Source organism: Leuciscus leuciscus (genome assembly GCF_965113295.1).
Source record: "Leuciscus leuciscus genome assembly, chromosome: 4".
Lineage (NCBI taxonomy): Eukaryota > Metazoa > Chordata > Actinopteri > Cypriniformes > Leuciscidae > Leuciscus > Leuciscus leuciscus.
In genome coordinates this window covers 48,995,737-49,015,955 of record NC_138728.1, presented here as the reverse complement: position 1 = coordinate 49,015,955, position 20,219 = coordinate 48,995,737, and the positions used below count along the sequence as shown (strand labels likewise).

Below are 20,219 nucleotides of genomic sequence, written 5' to 3'. Positions count from 1 at the left end.
CAGGCCAAAAGCGTTTTCACAAAAGTAAAAATGAGTACCACTTTAACAGCATCCATGATCAAATAGTAGCCAAACAAACTCATAGACAGTATGGAACAAACTCTAAACATAGGGCGCTCACATGACGTAAGCATTTTCTGGCGCATAATGTGACGTTTGAGAACCTAAAACCCCGTTTCTCCCAGTTGACACGGCAACACATAACCGGCGTTTTCAGAAATCTCCACTTTGGCCGGAGTTTTTAAAAATAATCGTTTTCTGGGATAAAAACGGCGTTTTCGTGTAAATGACAGGCCAAAACGCAGGGAAATATCTGCGTTTTCCCATCGTGTAAACGGGGCCTAAAAGGTATTAACTTAATTCTAAAAAAAATACAATACAATACAATATTTATTTATAACGCACAATTAAAAACAGCCAAGGCTGACCAAAGTGCTGTACAGGGCAATAGATAAAATGCAGGGCAGAAACAGGACAATAAAAAATTAAAAAAATACTAAAAATAAAAAAAAGGCAATAGTTGTATCATAGTCAAGGGGTATTAAAAGCAAGATAAAATAAATAAGTTTTCAAGGATGTTTTGAAGATGGAAATTGAGGGAGCTAGTCTGATATAGAGGGGTAGACTGTTCCAAAGTTTTGGGCCTGCAGTCGCAAAAGTGCAGTCGCCTCGTTTTTTAAGTCTGGATCTGGGCACGATAAGAAGACAGTGATCACTGGATCTCAAAGTATGAGATGGAGTGTACGGGCAGAGGAGATTGGTCAGATATTGGGGGGCCGGTTTGTTAAGAGCTTTATACACAAATAGTAACATTTTAAAATCAATCCTGAATGTGACAGGTAGCCAGTGGAGTTTGAATAGCGCTACCACTTTTGGAGCAATGCACAACATGTTGCAGAAATTTTTACTGCCCTTTTTGTGATAGCAGTATTATTAAACAGACAAAATGGGACAAATTGAATAACCACATTAAAATCCACTTTAAAAGGCTGTTGTTCATAAAGGAACATCTGGACTTACAGTGTACAGTGGCAATATATATTATTTTACATTTATCCATTTGTCAGACGCTTTTATCCAAAGATAGATGGTTTTCTGCATGATTTAGACAAAATATTAAATTATCTTCATTAATGTCTAAAGGTTACACAAACAATCCACACTGAAACTTAAGCTAACAAAACACAAACAATTATATATTCCTGTATTCTCACAGTAAACTGCCATGCAGGCTAGAATTGAGAAACATTATTGGATAAATCTTATAATTTACATTTCTCTGGGCCAATCGGAATCTTAGCACTTTTTCTCTTGGCCAATCAGAATCTTAGCACTTGCGTCATAATCTTGAAGCACACACAGCGTCAACAACAGCTGAGCTCGCCATTTGCCTGGCTACCGTGCGAGTCTAATGGCAACTCACGCATGAATTTTCCTGCATTGAACTTGTTTTAGCGCCTGCCAAAGTGAATTTTTGTCCCGCCAAAGTCTTATTTGATCGGTGAGTAATGTAGATGAACGGCTGCGTTTGTGACGGGGCGCATGTTTTAACTAAAAGAACGACCAGAGAGAGAGAGAGCCGGTCGCGCGCGCGCACTCTCTGTGTAAACAACTTCTCGTTAGCTTTTGGCGCTTTTTTTTTTTTTTTTTTAAGTTAGCTTGCTGCTCATGGTTCATGTTCAGTGTCCATGTTATTTTAGCTGTACACGAGAGATTATGTCAATTTGGGATACTAAACTGCACGTAAACCGATAGCAGCATGGCATAGAGTTCTGAGTCTGACTGGCTAACTTAGCTCTTTGCTAACTAAGTTAGCTTGTCCATATAGCAGCTTGCTACGGGGTTCACAGATGATGCAAGGTGGGTTTAAAGGTGAATTGTCTAATTTATAAATGTGCGTCGTGAATGTGACACCTAACGTAACAACGTTACCAGGCAGAGGAGAAGGACGATGAGGTGATTAGATGAAATATAAAATCGGTTGATACAAATTGGGCCTGAAATTTTATACAAACATTTTGCAGTATTATTGGATTCGGGTGAGAATATCAGGGGTAATCGTTTTCTCTTCATTTATAATTGCAGTTTAAAAATTAAATTCTTTAACTTTATATATTTTATTTTACATTACCTCTGTATAAGCGTCAAGATATAACGTTACCCCCTTCAATAATGTACGAAGGAAGCTGCAGCCCATTGAGGACACCAGCATGTTGCACAAAACTGGTGAGTACTGATGACAACTTAAACATAATATTGTGTTGTGTACAACATAAGTCACAGGCTTATTCATGTGTTTTATCTAATAAAGATTGTGCCATGTCTAGCCAAGTGGAGCGTCCTGGCAGTGAAATGTCCACTCCTGGTAAGTACTTTTCCCCCTGCACAAAACATTGCTCTGCACAAAGTCACACTCCATTCAAGACAAGTAGTTTTTTACTGCTTGTGAATAATCTATTTTAAATATATACAGTGCTGGTCAGAGTTATTTAAGCCGCTTAATTAAGAGTGAGAACCTACTCATCTTGAATGGACAAAAAAAGCGAATGTTTTTGTCTCATCTTTCCATAGAACATTTGAAAAGTAACTGAAACTACTGGAACTTCAAACGGGCAGCGGTCTATGGTCAGAGTCTGGTCGTCCCTCTGCCCATTTGAAGGTCCAGTAGTGTCAGTTACTTTACAAATGTTCTATGGAAAGATGAGACAAAAACATTAGTTTTTTTTGTCCATTCAAGATGAGTAGGTTCTTCTCACTCTTAATTAAGCGTAGTAATGACTCCAGTATTTCATTATTAATTTAGTATAGGCAACATGACCGTACTTACTGGCTGACTCATGTGTTTCAGACTCTAAGTCAAACTTTGAATGTCTTGTGGAAGCCTTCTCTGACCCGGAGAAATGTGCAGCCAGATTTCAGCGCAAGGAAATTTCCAGTGAGTATTCACTTTATCTGTTGCCCCAACCTTTATTTCTTTTTTCAGTGGAAAATAAATTTAGTTTTGAGGATTAACATTTCAGTATTTTTCTACAGAGATTGGACTTTAATGGCAACCAACAATCCCAATGTTCAAAGAAGGTTCAAATGTCTGTAATGCCAGCAGACTAGCACAAGACAAACAATTGTTTAAAAAATACATAAATGTGTATATATAATTTTAGAAAATGACAGATGGTTTTGCTAGATAAGAACCTGATTTCTCGACTGGGATTGTGTAGAGACTCTGAAGCTGCATTGAGACGGACATTTGAACCGTCTTGGAACATTGAGATCTTTGGTTGCCATTAAAGTATATGCCATTAAAAATATGGAAATGTTTTCCTTAAACTTAATTTCTTTTCCACTGAGGAAAGACAGACATGGATATCTTGTCACTCAGTGTGAGTAAATTATCAGGAAATTTTCATTTTGAGGTGAACTAATCCTTTAAGGCTGATTTATACTTTTGCGTCAGACCGAAGCCCGAGCCTCTACGCTATAGGCTACACTGTTTCATTTATACTTCTGCATTGTTGTCCCTGTTGACGCACAATTACACATGCAGAAAGAAGCCTGTGAAACCCGAGGGAGGCGTTCTAGACCAATCACAGCGCTTCCGTCCACGTAAAATTGACGCATTGTTACATTTTGGGAGAGGTGCACGTCAGGGTGTGCTAAAGGGTACGCTATGTACACAGCCTACTCTGTAGCTACAGCGGGAGGTCGACGCATAACTATAAATTGGTCTTTACTTACTGCTTGAGAATCAAGTTTGGTAACAGTTTATTTTATTGGCTTAATGACATGTTTCAGACAGTCTTGCTTAGAAGAGCAGAGTGTGGCAATTCTTACCTTTTTGTTTGATTTCAATAATTGTAAATTTTTTTATATTCTTTGTTTTTTTCGCCCTTAAGATGCTAGCGCACCTCTGAGCAAAGACCTGTTGACACCCAGTAAGTATTCATCTCATTGGTCACTTTTGTATTTTGTCAGGCCTTGTGAAATGTAAGAATATTCAGTTTTTCATGATTTCATCATAAAGCAAGAGGTCATGGGAGTGATGGCTATTATTTGTTTAATAATTGTAAATAATCATGTAATTTACAGGAAGCAGTATGCCATCTTCTCAACTCTGAGACAAATTGTGGGCGCTACGAACTGGAGCAAGGTAAAAAAAATTAAAGAATCTTACATTCTTTTATTTTTTTACTTTCATAAAAACTTACAAACATTTTAAAGGTAAGATTCAAAGAATATGCTTTCATTCTCTTGTATAAGAAAATAGATCCGTTATAGTTTACGATCTTAATCATACATTTTGTTTCCATAGAGTAACCTCGCCTCATAACGAGGGCGTAACCTCACATTTACTCAGAGCTATGTCTGCAAGTCCAGATTTTCATGACGCTGATCATGACGACATTATAAGTAACTTTGACTATTTTCTCCTTGTTTCATTTTACTGTGACTTGCGTTGTTTTTATTCATATCACTCTCATTTAATTGTTTTCCAGCTGCCTGTAAGACGTACTACGAGACAGTACGCAGGAGCTTCAGGTACAAACAACCAGATCTGGCACTGCAGGCCGAAGCTGTGAAGAGTTCAGCTCGGAGTCGAGCGTGAAGAAAGAGGGTAAGATTTTTAGTCAATGTGACTATTTTTCAAGTGCATTAATAGATGTTTTGTGTCCATACACAGTGCATCACAGTACTGATTGTCTGTATTGGTTGTTTTTACAGCTGCTAGAAGCGAGACGGTGTGCTAGGTGAGGATGACGTGGGCATTTGGAAGTGCGCCACCATAGATCTGATGTCCGATGAAGTTCAACCACCAGCCAGGAGCTCACAGAGCTCTGTGCTACGCTGCAGTCGAGATTAGAGGCGACTCCTAAATACAGGACAACGCACCACAGACGTTTTCAAAGTGGATCGAATTCAGAGAAAACGCCGCTAGTCACCTACAGCTCCGAAGATGAAAACAGACACTGAGCTTCCAATTTGTTGTGTGTGCAGATGATCTATGCTTTGTACATAGGTGTATATTGTTTTGTGTTTGTGCTAATAAAGCTCTTTCTTTGAATAAACAGCATGTCCCTGGCAAATTTTCCTTTCCTTTATAAATTCATGTCCTTGATGGTAATAATAGTGTAGTCCATAGGTTAACAATGACATGAATATACCACAGAATAGCATATTATGAATATAAAAAAATAATTTATGTATCATTTATATGAATATTATAATTTTTTGAATTTATAATGAGCGAGGGTGACCAATAGTAACAGATCTGCCAACCAATCACGAGTGATTTTTCTTGTTTAAACCACGTGGGTTCAACCAATAGTGAGTGAGGAAATTCAAGCCTTTCTCTGGCGGGAGCTGCTATTCATATGGTAATTAGAGCCATTCACACCTCCGGCGCGAGCGCTCTGCATACGTCATGGTTCGTTTCCGACAATATTCGGCACAGACGAACGCGACGTTCACAGGCTGTAAATTGTCGTTAACTGCCGAAAATTAGGGAGATTTACGGCCGTTTACGGGGTCGGAAATCCCAATTTTCATGCAGTGGAAGAAGTGCATGTAATGAGGAAGCTTGTTTTACTAAATCGAATGGCTCTTGATATTCTGTTAGCCTCCCAGGGAGGAACATGCAACTGTTAATGTTCATATATCCCAGACAACACTGGAAGAGCAGTGCACGATTTAGCTAAACTCAATACGGATCATGTCTTTTCTCCTCTGAGTGGGACACATGGTTCGGATCAATATTTAGGCCTGTCGTAACATATGCCTTTAGGGACCAAGTGAATTACAAAACATACTTAAAGGAGAACTTGGTAACTTTTTTAACTTAATAAAACTGTCTAGAATTCATTTGGATGGTTAAACAACCTGTTCTGGTGATATTGGTGACTTTCCCCGCTCCCCCCAGCGTTCCCAGGCGGAAAACCAACCTTGCAACTTGGGGACTACCGTCCCGGCAGTGAGAAGCGAGAACGAGAACGAGCGCGAAACACGAACTGCTTTACGGCAATTCGACATAAACACACACGCATATATGATGTATTACCAGATGACCCACCTCGGTAGACATAGCTCCACACGATACAGTTGGCTTGCTCCAATCAAAACAAACGCACATGAGCAGCGGTAGAGAGGGGGAGGAGGCCGCCGCAAGTGAGTTTTTTACGACCGTGTTGTGAAATATACGCCCCCCCCACAGCTGTAGGGGGAGCTCGTGGGGGAAACATGCGACAACAAAAGGAAAAATCAGCGAAGAAGTGACTAGAGTTCGCTAGAGTTGCCGAGTTCTCCTTTAAGCAAAAGTAAAATTACAGTTTTTGAAAACTACTTAAAAATTAGAAGTACACAAAAAAAGACTCAATTACAGTAACGCAAGTAAATGTAATTCGTTACTTTTCACCTCTGCAAATAGCAATAACTGGGGTACAAATTACAAGTCTGTGAATACGGATAAAGAAAAAAAAATTTGAAGAAAAAAACGCTTTACTCAGCGCACACTTTTCTACTTTACAAAGTAAATTTGCTTTAAACAGCATAAACACAACTTCAGTTTAACTCACTGACCCCTTCTCTCCTAAAGGCTGAGGAGGTCTGGCGTAAATGTATTTACAATTTACAATTGTACAATTTTGTAATAGTAAAAATGTACAAAAATTGTACCTTGCGCTCATGTGTTTCTGTCACACAGACCAGGTGCCGATATCATAACTGCATCTCATCGTCACAGGGCCACTGTAAATCATTTGAAAGCACCTTTATTAGTTAGTTTCAGGAGTGTTTCTCATCAGACTCTTGTACATTGGTTTGTTTTGTGAGACACTCGACTGTCGTAAGGCTTTCATCCAACGTCAGACACACACTCTCAACTGACGCTGGTATGCGGTACGACAGAGAAGAGCTGTTCTGTTAAAGAGCATGTAGAAGGAAGAGTACGACCTGATCACACAAGCTTTTCAGAGTATGTTTTGATCATGATCATTGCTTGCATTTAATCAGTCTATGTAATCCAGTGTTTTCATACATGATTAAGAGTGGAATGAAGGATCTAAGGGTTACAATAACAACCTGTTTTAATTTAAGCCACCAGACATTGGTGTTGTTTTATTTTCTTTCCTTTTATATTTACTTTCATATTCATTTAAGTAGTTGTCATTTGATTTATTCATATTATTATTTTATGTTTTTATAATTTATATTACTTATTTCCTTGCTCTTGCAATGCTTGCTATTGTTGTTTAACCCTCTGGGGTCTAAGGTGTTTTTGGGGTCCTTGAGATGTTTGGACATGCCCTGACATTTGTGCTTTTTTCAGTTGCTTATAAACATATTAATGGCAAAGGTGTAATTACACTCTATTTATCACAAACAGGGCTATCATAATATGTGAGCAACACGTATGTACATGTTTGTATTTTTGAGAGAATAATGTTTATACATGATTATTGAAAAAACTAAAAATTAAAGTTTCTGAAATAGGGCCACAAAACACATACTAAATATGTGTCCACAAGACTTTTGACTAATGAATGTTGTCGCCTAGAGTTTTTCTTCAAAATGATCTGAAAATCATCCTGCCTAATCAAATTGTACAATATCCAAGGTAAAACATTTCTAGTAATTGTGCAGTTAATTGTTCTCTTACTGTATTTTCAGAAAGTTTTGGATATATCCTCTCCCCAAATTTGTCACTAATAAAACACAATAAAAATTATTTAAAGAGAAGGCTTATATTTTAAGATTTTGTTTACATCTACCTTGTAAATATATTCTTTGCTATTTTATTAAAATTTTTACAATTACAACAACAATTAAAATATTAACAATATTTCAAGTGTAATCTTTCTTTGTAAAAACTAAAGTACACATTTTATCATATGTATTTCAAATTAGTTTGAATATAGCCTACATTGGAACAAACACTACAATAACATCTTAGTTGATTACTTTATTTTTGACAAAACATAATATAAATATGTAACATATGAGCAGAAATTGGCGAACAAAAGCTTATTTGATGTGGCAGTAGTCTATTTTACAGTAAAAACTTTATAATCTATCCAAAACTAGTAAACGAAATGTTATCTTTAATATTTCGTCTGTAACATAGGCCTATCGTTTTTATGATATATTAGGGCATATAAATGTTAATTTGCAGTTTAATACGTTTCTTATACAAAGACATTTTATTTGAACATATTTCAGTCACTTTTTTTTCTCATCTCAGTATAGCAATATAGTTCGGTAAAAGCCATTCATTCATTCACACACAGACACGCGATTCATATTTAAACAGTCTTTTTAGCGCGCTTTATCTAATTTTATCAATCAATAAATTCCTCTTGAAACATACTTTGTTGTATTATTTTTATTTAATACTGTGAAGCTGCTTTGATACAATCTGTATTGTGAAAAGCGCTATACAAATAAACTTGACTTGACTTGACTTTTTGTGGTTTACAGACACTATTGCATATTGCGATTAGAACAAAGCACATAAGAATAAAAAACGTACTATTCACAATACTCAGCTGGATCCGTTGCTCCTCGAAGTGAAACTAAACCGGCACTTCTGAGGTAAATTTCCCAGGATTATTATTACTATAGTATTATTCCTCACAGCCTCGTAAAGTACATGAGTCTGATTAAACCAGAGAATGTCTAATAGCACTCTCTGGTTACTTCCAGTTTCTGGACTGGCTGCAGTAACACGTCTCTGTCCATGCGGGGGCGCTCGCAGGCGAGTGCAGAATGAATGGAGGTCTATGGCGCTATACCCATTAAATCCACTTTTCTCAGGATATAATTTTTTATCTAGTAATTTGAATGTTGTATTCGAAAGGAGATGCAAAGAAATTACACATTGCTGGGTGTTCGATTTTTTAGAGTCACTTATTTGCTTTAAAAAAAATATTTTAAAATGTCAATGACGTCATACACATCGTACGAGATACTGCTTTACGGCAATCCTTCAGTCGCTTTGGTGCTTTCGCGCTCTGCACTTTCTTTTCTCTCGAGGCATCGACAACACAGCTGACACAGGTAAATACACAACACAGCTGACACAGGTAAATACATGTACTAGAAGAGTTTTTGTTTTGTTTGTTTCTGGTCCCGCTTCGGATGCCACGATACCATCAAGCGGTATCTCTGGTCGTAATCAGTCCTTCACTGACCAATCAGCGTTCATAATGCTAGCGTGTTATGGGCAACAAAAACTCAACCTGTAAGAAATCGAAAGGACATAAGTACTCTTTCATTCAATTTTCGACCTATAACCCATGTTGTACAATAAAATCTGAGATTTCTCAACGGCAATCAGGTGAAAGAGACACATTTAGCCGTCTAGCTCCATAGACTCCCATTCAGTCTGCACTCGCCCGCGATCACCTCCAGTGGAATTCTAATGGAACTGCAACCAAGATCGATACAATGGGGCTAATAGGAAGTGCCAAGGCTCTCCGTAGACGGCCTCTGATTAAACTCAGTGTGTTTTATCCAGCTGATGTGGGCGTTAACACGTTTGCATGGATCGCCTCAGATCATTTGCGTTTGAATAGCGCGCTCTCCGTGGGTGTGTTCACGTTAACACTTAATGAGCTATAATGAGCTGAAATAAGATCGACTGACATCTCTCTCTTTTCATACAGATTACATAAACTGAGAATATTTGTTTTTTATATAAATTACTTAATTTAAAAGAAGAGAATTCAAGCTTCATGCCTGTGTGTCTGTATGCCTGTTTGACTGAGTATTCGCTGAGTTATAGTTCATTTTCGGACGCGTTTCAGAATGGACTTCACTGACAGAGAGAAGGCAGAACTCGGCAAAAAGCACAACACTTTGTTTTTATTGTGAGTATTGTGATAGAAATATTCGTGACACCTCATGATTGTGTGGTTTGAAGGGATGTTTGTCTCCATGAGTTAGAGATGAGAGAATGTCTCCATTTCAAGGTTTTTAGCATCACAGGATGATGTTGTGAAGCAGTAATTTTCCATTGTTTTTTTCTTGATAATAGCAGCTTGATAGCAGCAGCTTGATAGCAGCAGCTAATTTACATTTAAAGAGACAGAAACAGCACATTTTTGCATTTACATTTACAGGATGAGATAATAAGCTAGATTTAAAAACTACATCGAGACAAACTTTGAAGTTGGCCTGAGAAAGCCTGACCAGAACATTTGAAGATATTTTAAATGCTTAAAGTTTGAAGTTTTTGAAGGCAATACAGTCTATCAGAAAAACAGACAAGACACATAGATAGATTGATTTTGGGGTGTTGCTATGCGGTTGCTTGAGTACTTGGGGTGGTTGCTAGTGTGTTGCTATGTGGTTGCTAAGGTGTTGCTATGCGGTTTCTTAGGATGGTTGCTAGGGTACTCAGGGTTGATCCTAAGGTGTTGGCTATTTGGTTGCTAGGGCATTCTTGGTGGTTGCTATGCGGTTTCTAGGAGACTTGGTTGTTAGGGTAACCTGGGTGGACATTAGGGTGTAGCTATTTCGTTGCTATGGTATTCTGGATGGTTGCTAGGGTACTCACTGCTAGCATGTTTCAGATAGATGCCATGCATAAAGGAGCATTATAGGACCCCTTTAACGGATGAGTTTGGATGCGAGTCCTGATCCGATCACAGCGTCATTTCATAATCCATATAACATTTGAGCACTTAGGTCAACATGTTAAGAGTGAAACTACTTCAGATCTTTTACTTTTTATCCTGCAGCTGTGAATCTGTGAAGGACGATGGCGTCTGTTAAAGTTGAAGATCTGCTTGAGAAATCACTGAGTGATCTGGAAGAAGCTGAATGGAAGAAGTTTAAGTGGCACTTAGAGAAAGATCATGAGTGTATAAAAAAGAAAGACATGGAGAATGCAGATATCTTAGACACAGTGGATACGATGGTAGCATGTTTTGGACCAGAAGCTGTGAAGATCACAGTGAAGATCCTGAAGAAGATGAATCAAAACAATTTGGCTGAGCAGCTGGAGAACAAACACAAGACAGGTAACATTTAATTCACAGTGACTGTGACTGTTTACCATTGTTATGGTTTGACTTGAACTTTGTTCTTTGCTCTTGCTGATGTGTTTGTGTGACTTATGTTTCCCAGTGAGTGATCCTCTCTCTCACACACACTCAAGTCAGGCTGAAGGCAATATAAAGACGTCTGCCGCTGTTGGAGCTCATTCAGAAGAGATCAGGGGTAAATAATCCCTGTTTGTACATGGAAACAAGAGAAAATATAACAGCAAGCAACAATTACAGGGCCAAGAAGAACAGCAGCAGATCTTATACAAGTACATTTTATTAGAACAGACTGTCTAGTCATTTTTACGAATGGTTAAATGGTTTACAAGAGTCTTAAACCCTGAATTAAAACTTCTACAAGCAACTTCTACATACGCAGGGTCATTGCAATAACCCCAACCTAACCCTAATACAGTGTCATGTCTTGTTTGGTGTGCTAGATGTCAATGGTTTGATCAAAAATTGTGTAATAATTTTGGTCAGCATGGGCTTAAAGGAATAGTTTACTTAAAAAGGATAATTCTGCCATTTACTCACCCTCAAGTGGTTTCAAACCTGTATGAATTTCTTTCTTCTGTTGAACACAAAGGAAGATATTTTGAAGAATGTTGGTAACCAAACAGTTGATGGGCCCCATTGACTTCCACAGTAGGAAAAAAAATACATTCATACAGGTTTGAAACAATTTGAGGGTGAGAACTATTCCTTTAAGTTGGTCTGAGTCCAATAGTGACAATCCGATAAAACCAATTCCAATTGCATTCAAGTTTTAATCAAGGCATTTCTATGTTGTCAACTTCAGCATAATCAGTGTAAGATGTGCATGTAAACACTATTGCAATAAGAGTGTGATTCATTTGAATATAGTAGAAGCAGGAATTTATGAAAAACACAATCACTTAGTTTTTGCTGTATTTTCCCCTCTTTCTTAAAGGCTCAACTGCAGACGATAGAGAAGCTACTCTTCATGATTACACAGAGACCAGCCGTAGACTGAAGAACAAATTAAAACAGGACTACGAGCAGATATTGGTTGGTAATTCAGAGACGGGTCATCTGGAATACCTGAGCGATGTCTACACTGATTTATATGTGGTGGGGAATGAGACTGGAGGAAGAGTGAACGACCATGAGGTGATACAGATCGAATCAAATCACAACCGACTGACTGCCAAGGAGAAGCCAATCGTGTGTAAGGACATGTTTAAAGTCCAGTGCGACACAGATCGACGAAACAGAAAAGTGCTGACAACGGGGATCGCCGGAGTGGGAAAAACTGTCTCTGTCAATAAATTCATCATTGACTGGGCTAAACGAACAGAAAATCAGGATATAGTCTTCATATTTCCACTTCCATTCCGTAGATTGAATTTGATTAAAGGAGATTGCAGTCTCATGGGACTGCTCAACAAATACTTCTTTAGTAGTCCTGAAGAATTGCCCTCTCTTCCTCAAGGTGATGGTAAAGTTATGTTCATCTTTGATGGGCTGGATGAATGTCGCTTTCCTTTGAACTTTAAAGAAGATGACACATTTATAAATGTAAATGAAAAAACAACAGTGAGTAAGATAATAATAAACCTTATCAAGAGACATCTGGTTTCCTCTGCGCTCATCTGGATCACATCCAGACCAGCAGCAGCCAGTCTGATCCCCCGAAACTACATTGATCAAGTGACAGAGGTGCAAGGATTTAACGATGAGCAGAAAGAGCAATACTTCAAAAACAACAGCAGTCCTGAGGTTGCTGGAAACCTCATCAGTCACATCAAGAAATCCAGGAGTCTGTACATCATGTGCCACATCCCCGTCTTCTGCTGGATCTCTCTTATTGTTCTTGAGCCTCTACTGGCTCGAGAGAGCAACGACAAAACTCCCACAACTCTCACAGGGATGTACACAAGCTTCTTAATTTCTCAGAAGAAACAGATGGAAGAAAAATACTGTGCTGAGCCCGAACCTAATTCCAACGCAGTGTCTTTTGATCAGATTATTCTGAAGCTTGGGAAACTGGCCTTTCAACAGCTGAAGAAAGGAAACCTGATTTTCTACAAAGAAGATCTTGAGAAATGTGGACTAGATGTCAGAAAAGGGTCATTGTACTCTGGGTTATGCACTCGAATGTTTCAGGAGGAAAAGGTAGCAGCAAGAAACGTTTACAGCTTCGTACATCTCAGCGTACAGGAATTCCTTGCTGCTCTTTATGTGTTTATAATGGGCAAAGATGAGAAAGCTGACCTATTTCTTCAATCCTGGAGAGAAAAACTGACATGGAAACTGTCCAAAAAGCCACTGTTTCAGCTTCATAATGCTGCAGTCAAGAAAGCTTTACAGAGTGAGAACGGACACCTGGACCTTTTCCTTCGGTTCCTCCTGGGTCTCTCACTGGAGTCCAATCAGAGTGACCTGAAGGGACTACTGCCAGGACTGGAACTCAGAACAGAGAACATGAAAAACACTGTTGACTATATCAAAAAGAAAATAGAGGAGGAGGAATCAGTAGAGAGGACCATTAATCTCTTCCACTGTCTGAGTGAACTGAAAGATGACTTTGTGGGGGAAATCCAGAAGACTCTGAGCTCAGGAAATCTCTCAGCACAGAATCTGTCCTCTGCTCAATGGTCTGGTCTGGTGTTTGTGCTCCAGATGTCAGAAGAGACTCAAGAGATGTTTGAACTGCAGAAATACAGAAGATCTGATGAAGCACTGATGAGAATGCTGCCAGTGATCAAAAACACCAGAAGAGCACTGTAAGAGTCTCCTTTACATTCATTTATAAACACTGTTAGTCTTTTGTAATTGCCTTCATTTTAAATGGGTGACTTGCTGGCCTAGAATGTTCAGAAAAATTAATAAAAGTAATGTGTGTGAAAATAAATGCTGGTTTGATGTTTTATGAAGAGATAATTGTTTTAGCTGTGCTTAATTCAATACAGTTAAAGCAACACCAAGCAATTTTTGCTCTCGGGGTCCCCCTACAGTTGGGAAACAGTATTGTCTTCTACTACTGTCGTAAAATCTGTCATGGTTACACCAGGGCATACACGTGCATTTGTTGACAAGCCGATACCCCCGAACTCTGCAGAAGGAGTTCTTACGTCTTGGGCAGACTGCCTGCGTTGCGTGTGAAATGTCTTCATCCCAGGTACAATGGCATATATTTCAGCATGTCATATGAATATAATTTCATGGGTTTTATTTTTTTCAAACGCCAAAAGATCGCGTAGCTCACGTTTACAAGCCAGCATCATTATAGTAGCCTATTGGCTACTGTTTTACAGAATGCTCATTCAATTCAATGTTTGTGTGGTAGGTAATAGCCATATATCGTCAATATTATAATATCAAGCTACCATAGATGAATCTGCAAAGTTGAAAAATCGATTTGCATTATAGCCTGAGGCAAGACACTTTCACCAGAAAAATAAATAAACAAACATGACTATCAGCCTGCAGTCATTAGGCTACTTAGCCTAAAAGATAATTTTGTCCGTCTAATCATGTATTATTTACTTGCAAGAATGTAGCTCCTACCAAACTTGTACATGCCATTTAGACATAGGCTTACTTCTGACTTTTTTTTTGTCCGTTGCTGCTTTGGCCATGACAAAAACATACGCACAAAAGCCGGAAAACAAACGCTGGTTGGCCTCTCACGTCCATAGACAGTAAACGCTCACGTCCAAATTTGAGGAAGTGGTGGGGGAAGTGAGGTATGCTGTAAAGCAGTCAAATTTTGTAGTTCTTTTTGTGCGCGGGTTACTAACCGAACCCCGAAGTTACGTAGTGCCAGTAAAAGCGATACAGACCCCGTCAGGCTATGGCAGACGTGTAATCCAACCTATTGTAAGTCGATGTACCATCACAAGGGTCTTGGAAATATATTATGAAGGTTGAAAAGCTACATAGTGTTGCTTTAAAGTTTTTTTCAAGCTCCAGATTATAAACTCTAATAAGCATTATTACTGTTCTTTGTTTTGTTCTCTACACAGGCTACACAGCTGTAATCTCACAGCTCAGTCCTGTGAGAGTTTATCATCAGCTCTACAATCCTCAAACTCCTTTCTGAGAGAGCTGGACCTGAGTAACAATGACCTGCAGGATTCTGGAGTGAAGCTTCTTTCTGATGGACTGAAGAGTCCAAACTGTCAGCTGGAGATACTGAGGTGAATGGTTTTTAAATAATTAACTATGTTATAATCAGAGGCTGACCAATAAGCAAGGTAAGCGGCCACTTAACACCCCCAAGAGAGAAAACATTTGCAGGAAAGTGATATTTTTCCATATTTATACAGACGTATGACCCACATGGACTGCATAAGGTTTTTTATTTATTTATTTATTTTTTATTTAAGTTTTTATTACAGTAATTGCAACATTTCCTTACATTAGGATGGTACCTGAAAACTTAGAACAGACATTCAACAATTGTTTATATTGGCTGAAAAAAAAATAAAAAAAAATAATAATAATAAATAAATAAATATAAATAATAATAATAATAATAATAAATAATAAATAAAAAACACAGCAGATCAGACATTCAACAATTGGTTATATTGGCTGAAATATATAATTATATATACTCTTATGAATTTCTTGCCAGAATTTCTGAACTTTAGAGCATTCCCAGAATATATGGCTATGATTGGCTCCATTTGAGCCGCACATTCTCCAGCAAGTTGCATTTTTGCTTCGATATCTTTTCTGCTTAGGGGTGAGGAAAAATCTAGTGACATTTTTCCAACCAAATTCTCTCCAGGATGAGGAGTGTGTTGTCTTCCACTGTGATTTAAGGATACTTTCCCAATCTTCCTCTAGGATTTCCAGATTTCCTTCCATTTCCCATTTATTTTTAATATATTGGGTATTCTCTAATTTTCTATCTTGTAGACTTTTATACAATTTTTTCATTATTTTTGTCATGTCACCCGTTTTATATATTGAAATAAACATTGTAATAATACGGTTTTCCTTGTCATTATATTCCCTTACAATATTATTAATTTTGTGTCTTATTTGTAAATACCTATGAAAATCCTTATTACATAACAAGTGTTCATTTCTGAGTGTCTCAAAATCCAACACTTGCCCTTTATGTAAAAACGTACAGTATGCTGTGAGGCCTCGTTTAGTCCAAGCTTTAAAGCTGTCATCTATAGTATTTGGAGCAAAAGTTGAGTCATAAGCGGGCCATCTCAAGATTGATACCAAGTCTGTCAAATTTGTTTTTTTTATTGTATCTTGCCAAATCTTTAATAAGTTAGTTGTCCACGGATTGAGTTCCTGTGTGTACATTTTAGTCCAGTGTTCATCTGCCATTATAGCTTGAATTGGAGGTCTTTTAAGGTTTTCATTTTCTATTTCTTTCCATCTGGCTTTAAAATATGGATTACATAGACATAATAAAGGTCGTAACTGGGCTGCACGATAATACTCCTCTAAACATGGCAAGCCAAGGCCACCTTTTTCTTTCTGTAGTTGTAGTGTCTTAAATTGTATTCTTGGTTTTTTCCCTTGCCATATAAATCGTGACATCAATCTATCCCATTCAATAAAGTTTTGTTTACTTATCTCTATCGGAAGTGTTTGGAAAAGATACAAAAATCTTGGGAGTATATTCATCTTAATTGATTCAATTCTACCATATAATCCTAGATATGGTAGAAGACTCCATCTAGCCAAATCTGATTTAATTGTAGAATATAGTGGTTTGTAATTTACATCAAATAGTTGTGTGATATCTTTGGGTATTTGAACCCCTAAATATTTCAAATACTCCTCTCCCCATTTAAACTTAAATTTTCCCTTCAAATAACTAGATGGTTGGCAATTAAAAGTTAAGACCTGGGTTTTTTGCACATTTAATTTATAGCCTGATAAATCTCCAAACATAACTAATGTTTCCATCAAGACTTCTAATGATTCGTTTGGTTGTCCTAAATAAACTAATATATCATCCGCGAAAAGTGATCATTTCTGTTCTTCTCCATTTATGTCTATTCCCTTAATATTTGTATTTTGTTTTATATATTGGCTTAATGGTTTTAAGAATAAAGCAAACAAAAAAGGGGAACATGGACATCCTTGCCTACATGATCTTTCTAAGGTGAACGCTTGTGAAAGATTTCCATTTACTTTAATTCTTGCTGTTGGTTTATTGTATAGTGCCTGGAAGGCTTTAATAATTGTGGTGTGAAAGCCAACCTTCTCTAATACCTTATAGAGATACAGCCATCTAACTGTATCAAACGCCTTTTCTGCATCTAATCCCAGAAACATAGAATTTATCTTGTGATGCTGTATATGCCATAGGATGTGTAATGTACGTCTAATGCTATCTTGTGTCTGTCTTTGACGAATAAACCCTGTTTGGTCTAACTGAATAAGGTTAGGCAATATAGTCTCCAGTCTTTTAGCCAAAATCGATGTGTATATTTTATAATCAATGTTTAAAACCGAAATTGGACGATAATTTTTACACTCTAATTTATCTTTTGCGTCTTTAGGAATAATTGTTATTGTAGCTTCCCTCCAGGAAGGGGGAATCTCCCCCTTTTGGAGAGCCCAATTGCACGCAGTTTGAAGTCTTGGGACTATCTGTTCTCGAAAACATTTGTACCACTCAGATGTGTATCCATCTGTCCCTGGGCTTTTGTTAGCTTTTAGTCTTGTTATCGATTTATTTATTTCCATTTCTGTAATTTCTTTGGTAAACTAGCATTCTGCTCTTCAGTAACTTCTGGCAGGTTTAGAGAATTAAGGGAATTTTCTATATGCTGTTCATTTTGCATTGTTGGTTGTGAGTATAAAGTTCTATAATAAAGTTCAAAACTCTGCTGTATTCCTTTCAATTTATAATGTATGACCTTGGTTTGAGGGTTTCTTATTTTATAGACTGTTGAATCTGCTTGTTGTTTACGCAGTTTATAAGCTAAGAGTCTCATAGACTTGTTTCCTGATTCATAATAATTCTGTCTCAGGAATATTAGCTTGCGTTGAATTTCCTCTGTTAATATGGCATCTAACTCTTTCTGTAATCTTTGAATTTTCCTTTTTTTCACCAGGGTCATTTGTTCTTTTATGAACCTGTTGTGCCTCTTTCAGTTGTGTTTGTATAAGTTCTATTTTCGCTTGTCTTATTTTCTTTAGTGAAGCAGTATGAGCAATAATTTTCTCTCTTAAGACTGCTTTAAAGGCATCCCATATAATTGTTGGTGATACTTCTCCATTGTCATTTTCTTTAAAGTAGATTTCAATCTCAGATTTAAGATTTTCTTTCACATAAGGATTATTTAGTATACTTGAATTCAGCTTCCAAAGGGTTGATCTTATACTGTCATCAATGTTTATTGTCATTACTATAGGTGCATGATCTGATATATCAATTGTTCCAATGTCACATGAGTGGATTCTGTGCCTGTCTTTAAGAAAAGTAAAGAAGTAATCAATTCGACTGTACGTTGAATGGGGAGCTGAAAAATGTGTATAATCTCATCCAGTTGGATAAAAATTTCTCCAAATATCAATGATACCACTTTCTCTTAACATAATATTGACTTTCTTGCTCACCCGGTTTTGGAGTATAGGATTTTTCCCTAAGTAGTCTAGTTTTGACAAGCGAATATTCATATCTCCTCCACATATAAGTATGCCCTCAGATTCTGTAGATATCATATTAAATATTTGCCTGAAGAATGACCATTGACTACCCGGAGGGGCATAGATGTTGAGTATAGTTACTAAAACCCCATTTATTCTCCCTTTAATAAGGATAAATCTACCTTCTTTATCTTTCCTTTCCGACAAATGCTCGTAAGTTACTTGATTTGATATAAGAATCGCAACCCCCCGTCTGTGTCCAGATTTATAAGATGCTGAAAATAAATATTTAAATCCCCTTTGTTTAAGTTTCAAATGCTCAGTTTCATTTAAATGTGTCTCTTGTATAAGGGCTACTTGAGTCTTTTCTTTTCTTAGTTTAGAAAGTATTTTTGTCCGCTTTTGAGGGTTTAATACACCATTAACATTCAGAGAGATAACTCTCAGTCTCTGTATATTGGTCTCCATCTCAAAATTGCACTTATTTCCTGTACTTCTCTTACAATATCAATTTTTTGTGCAACATCCTCTTGGCTGCAATGAACATCAGCCACAAAACAATGCAAAGTAGAACAAAGAACATATTGTACCATGAACATTATAGGGATCTGAATCCAAACTTTTAGGACTTCGGTAAGTGAGGTTCTAAACATAACCCTTACTGTGTTTGGGAAAATCAGTTTTAAGGAGGGTGTCTCTCTTTTCACCACAGGAGGGCCCTCCAAGTTCACCTTACTGTGATAGTCACTCATCTCTTCTGGCTAGTGAGTTTCGCGGTGCTCCCGATTCTATTATCTCGATTTAACAGACGTTTTAATGTCTCAACAAAACAAAACCAAAAATAAAAATTCCCCGTTGTGCATTCAAGTCTTTAAAATCAAAGGCGCGGGTCTTGATTCTCATAACGAAAAAAGAAACAACAACAAAAAAATGTCCCGGCGGAATAGACACTCAAATAAGTGTACCCGAGTTTACTTAAACCCCTGAGGTCGGCGGTATCGCCGGCGATACCAGCTCGCTTTTTTTTTATCAGTGTAAAAGAAACTCATAAATTCTCTGTTGACTTTGATTTTCCATAGGAGTTTCATACATCAATCGATTCTGTTAAATGTGTATTATTTTTGTGTATACTCACAATAAAAACAAAGTGTTGTACTTTTTGCCAAATAAAGGAAAATAAACACGAAGCGAGTTCTGCCTTCTCTCTGCCAGTGAAGTCCATTCTGAAACGCGTCCGAAAATGAACAATAACTGAGCGAATACTCAGTCAAACAGGCATACAGACACACAGGCATGAAGCTTGAATTCTCTTCTTTTAAATGAAGTAATTTATATAAAAAACAAATATTCTCATCTTGTGAAATCTGTATTAAAAGAGAGCGATTCCAGTCGAGCTCATCTCAGCTCATTACGTTTTAATCGGCCCCGCCCACGGAGAGCACGCTATTCAAACGCAAATGACTGAGACGATCCCATACAAACTGTGAACGCCCACATATCAGCTCGAGAAAACACATCAAGTTTATTCAGATGATAAGTGTAGTTGTCTACACTGTCTCGCAGCGCTGTGAGGAATAATAA

The 20,219-nt window shown here is 37.5% G+C and overlaps 1 protein-coding gene across 3 annotated transcripts in view; it reads left to right on the top strand.

Moving 5' to 3' along the window:
- The window catches only part of LOC309496967 (NLR family CARD domain-containing protein 3-like), a 291,539-nt gene that overhangs the window by 227,182 nt on the left and 44,138 nt on the right, over positions 1-20,219 (top strand). The window contains exons 2-5 of one of the 3 annotated variants that reach the window (XM_082167164.1): positions 10,731-11,012; positions 11,119-11,211; positions 11,971-13,786; positions 15,029-15,202. The exons of 1 other annotated variant lie outside the window; for it this stretch is intronic. In XM_082167164.1, coding sequence (XP_082023290.1) covers positions 10,751-11,012; positions 11,119-11,211; positions 11,971-13,786; positions 15,029-15,202 — 2,345 coding nt within the window. In that variant the 5' untranslated portion in view covers positions 10,731-10,750. The remainder of the gene's footprint in view (positions 1-10,730; positions 11,013-11,118; positions 11,212-11,970; positions 13,787-15,028; positions 15,203-20,219) is intronic. One more of the 3 variants, XM_082167162.1, reaches the window with a different exon arrangement.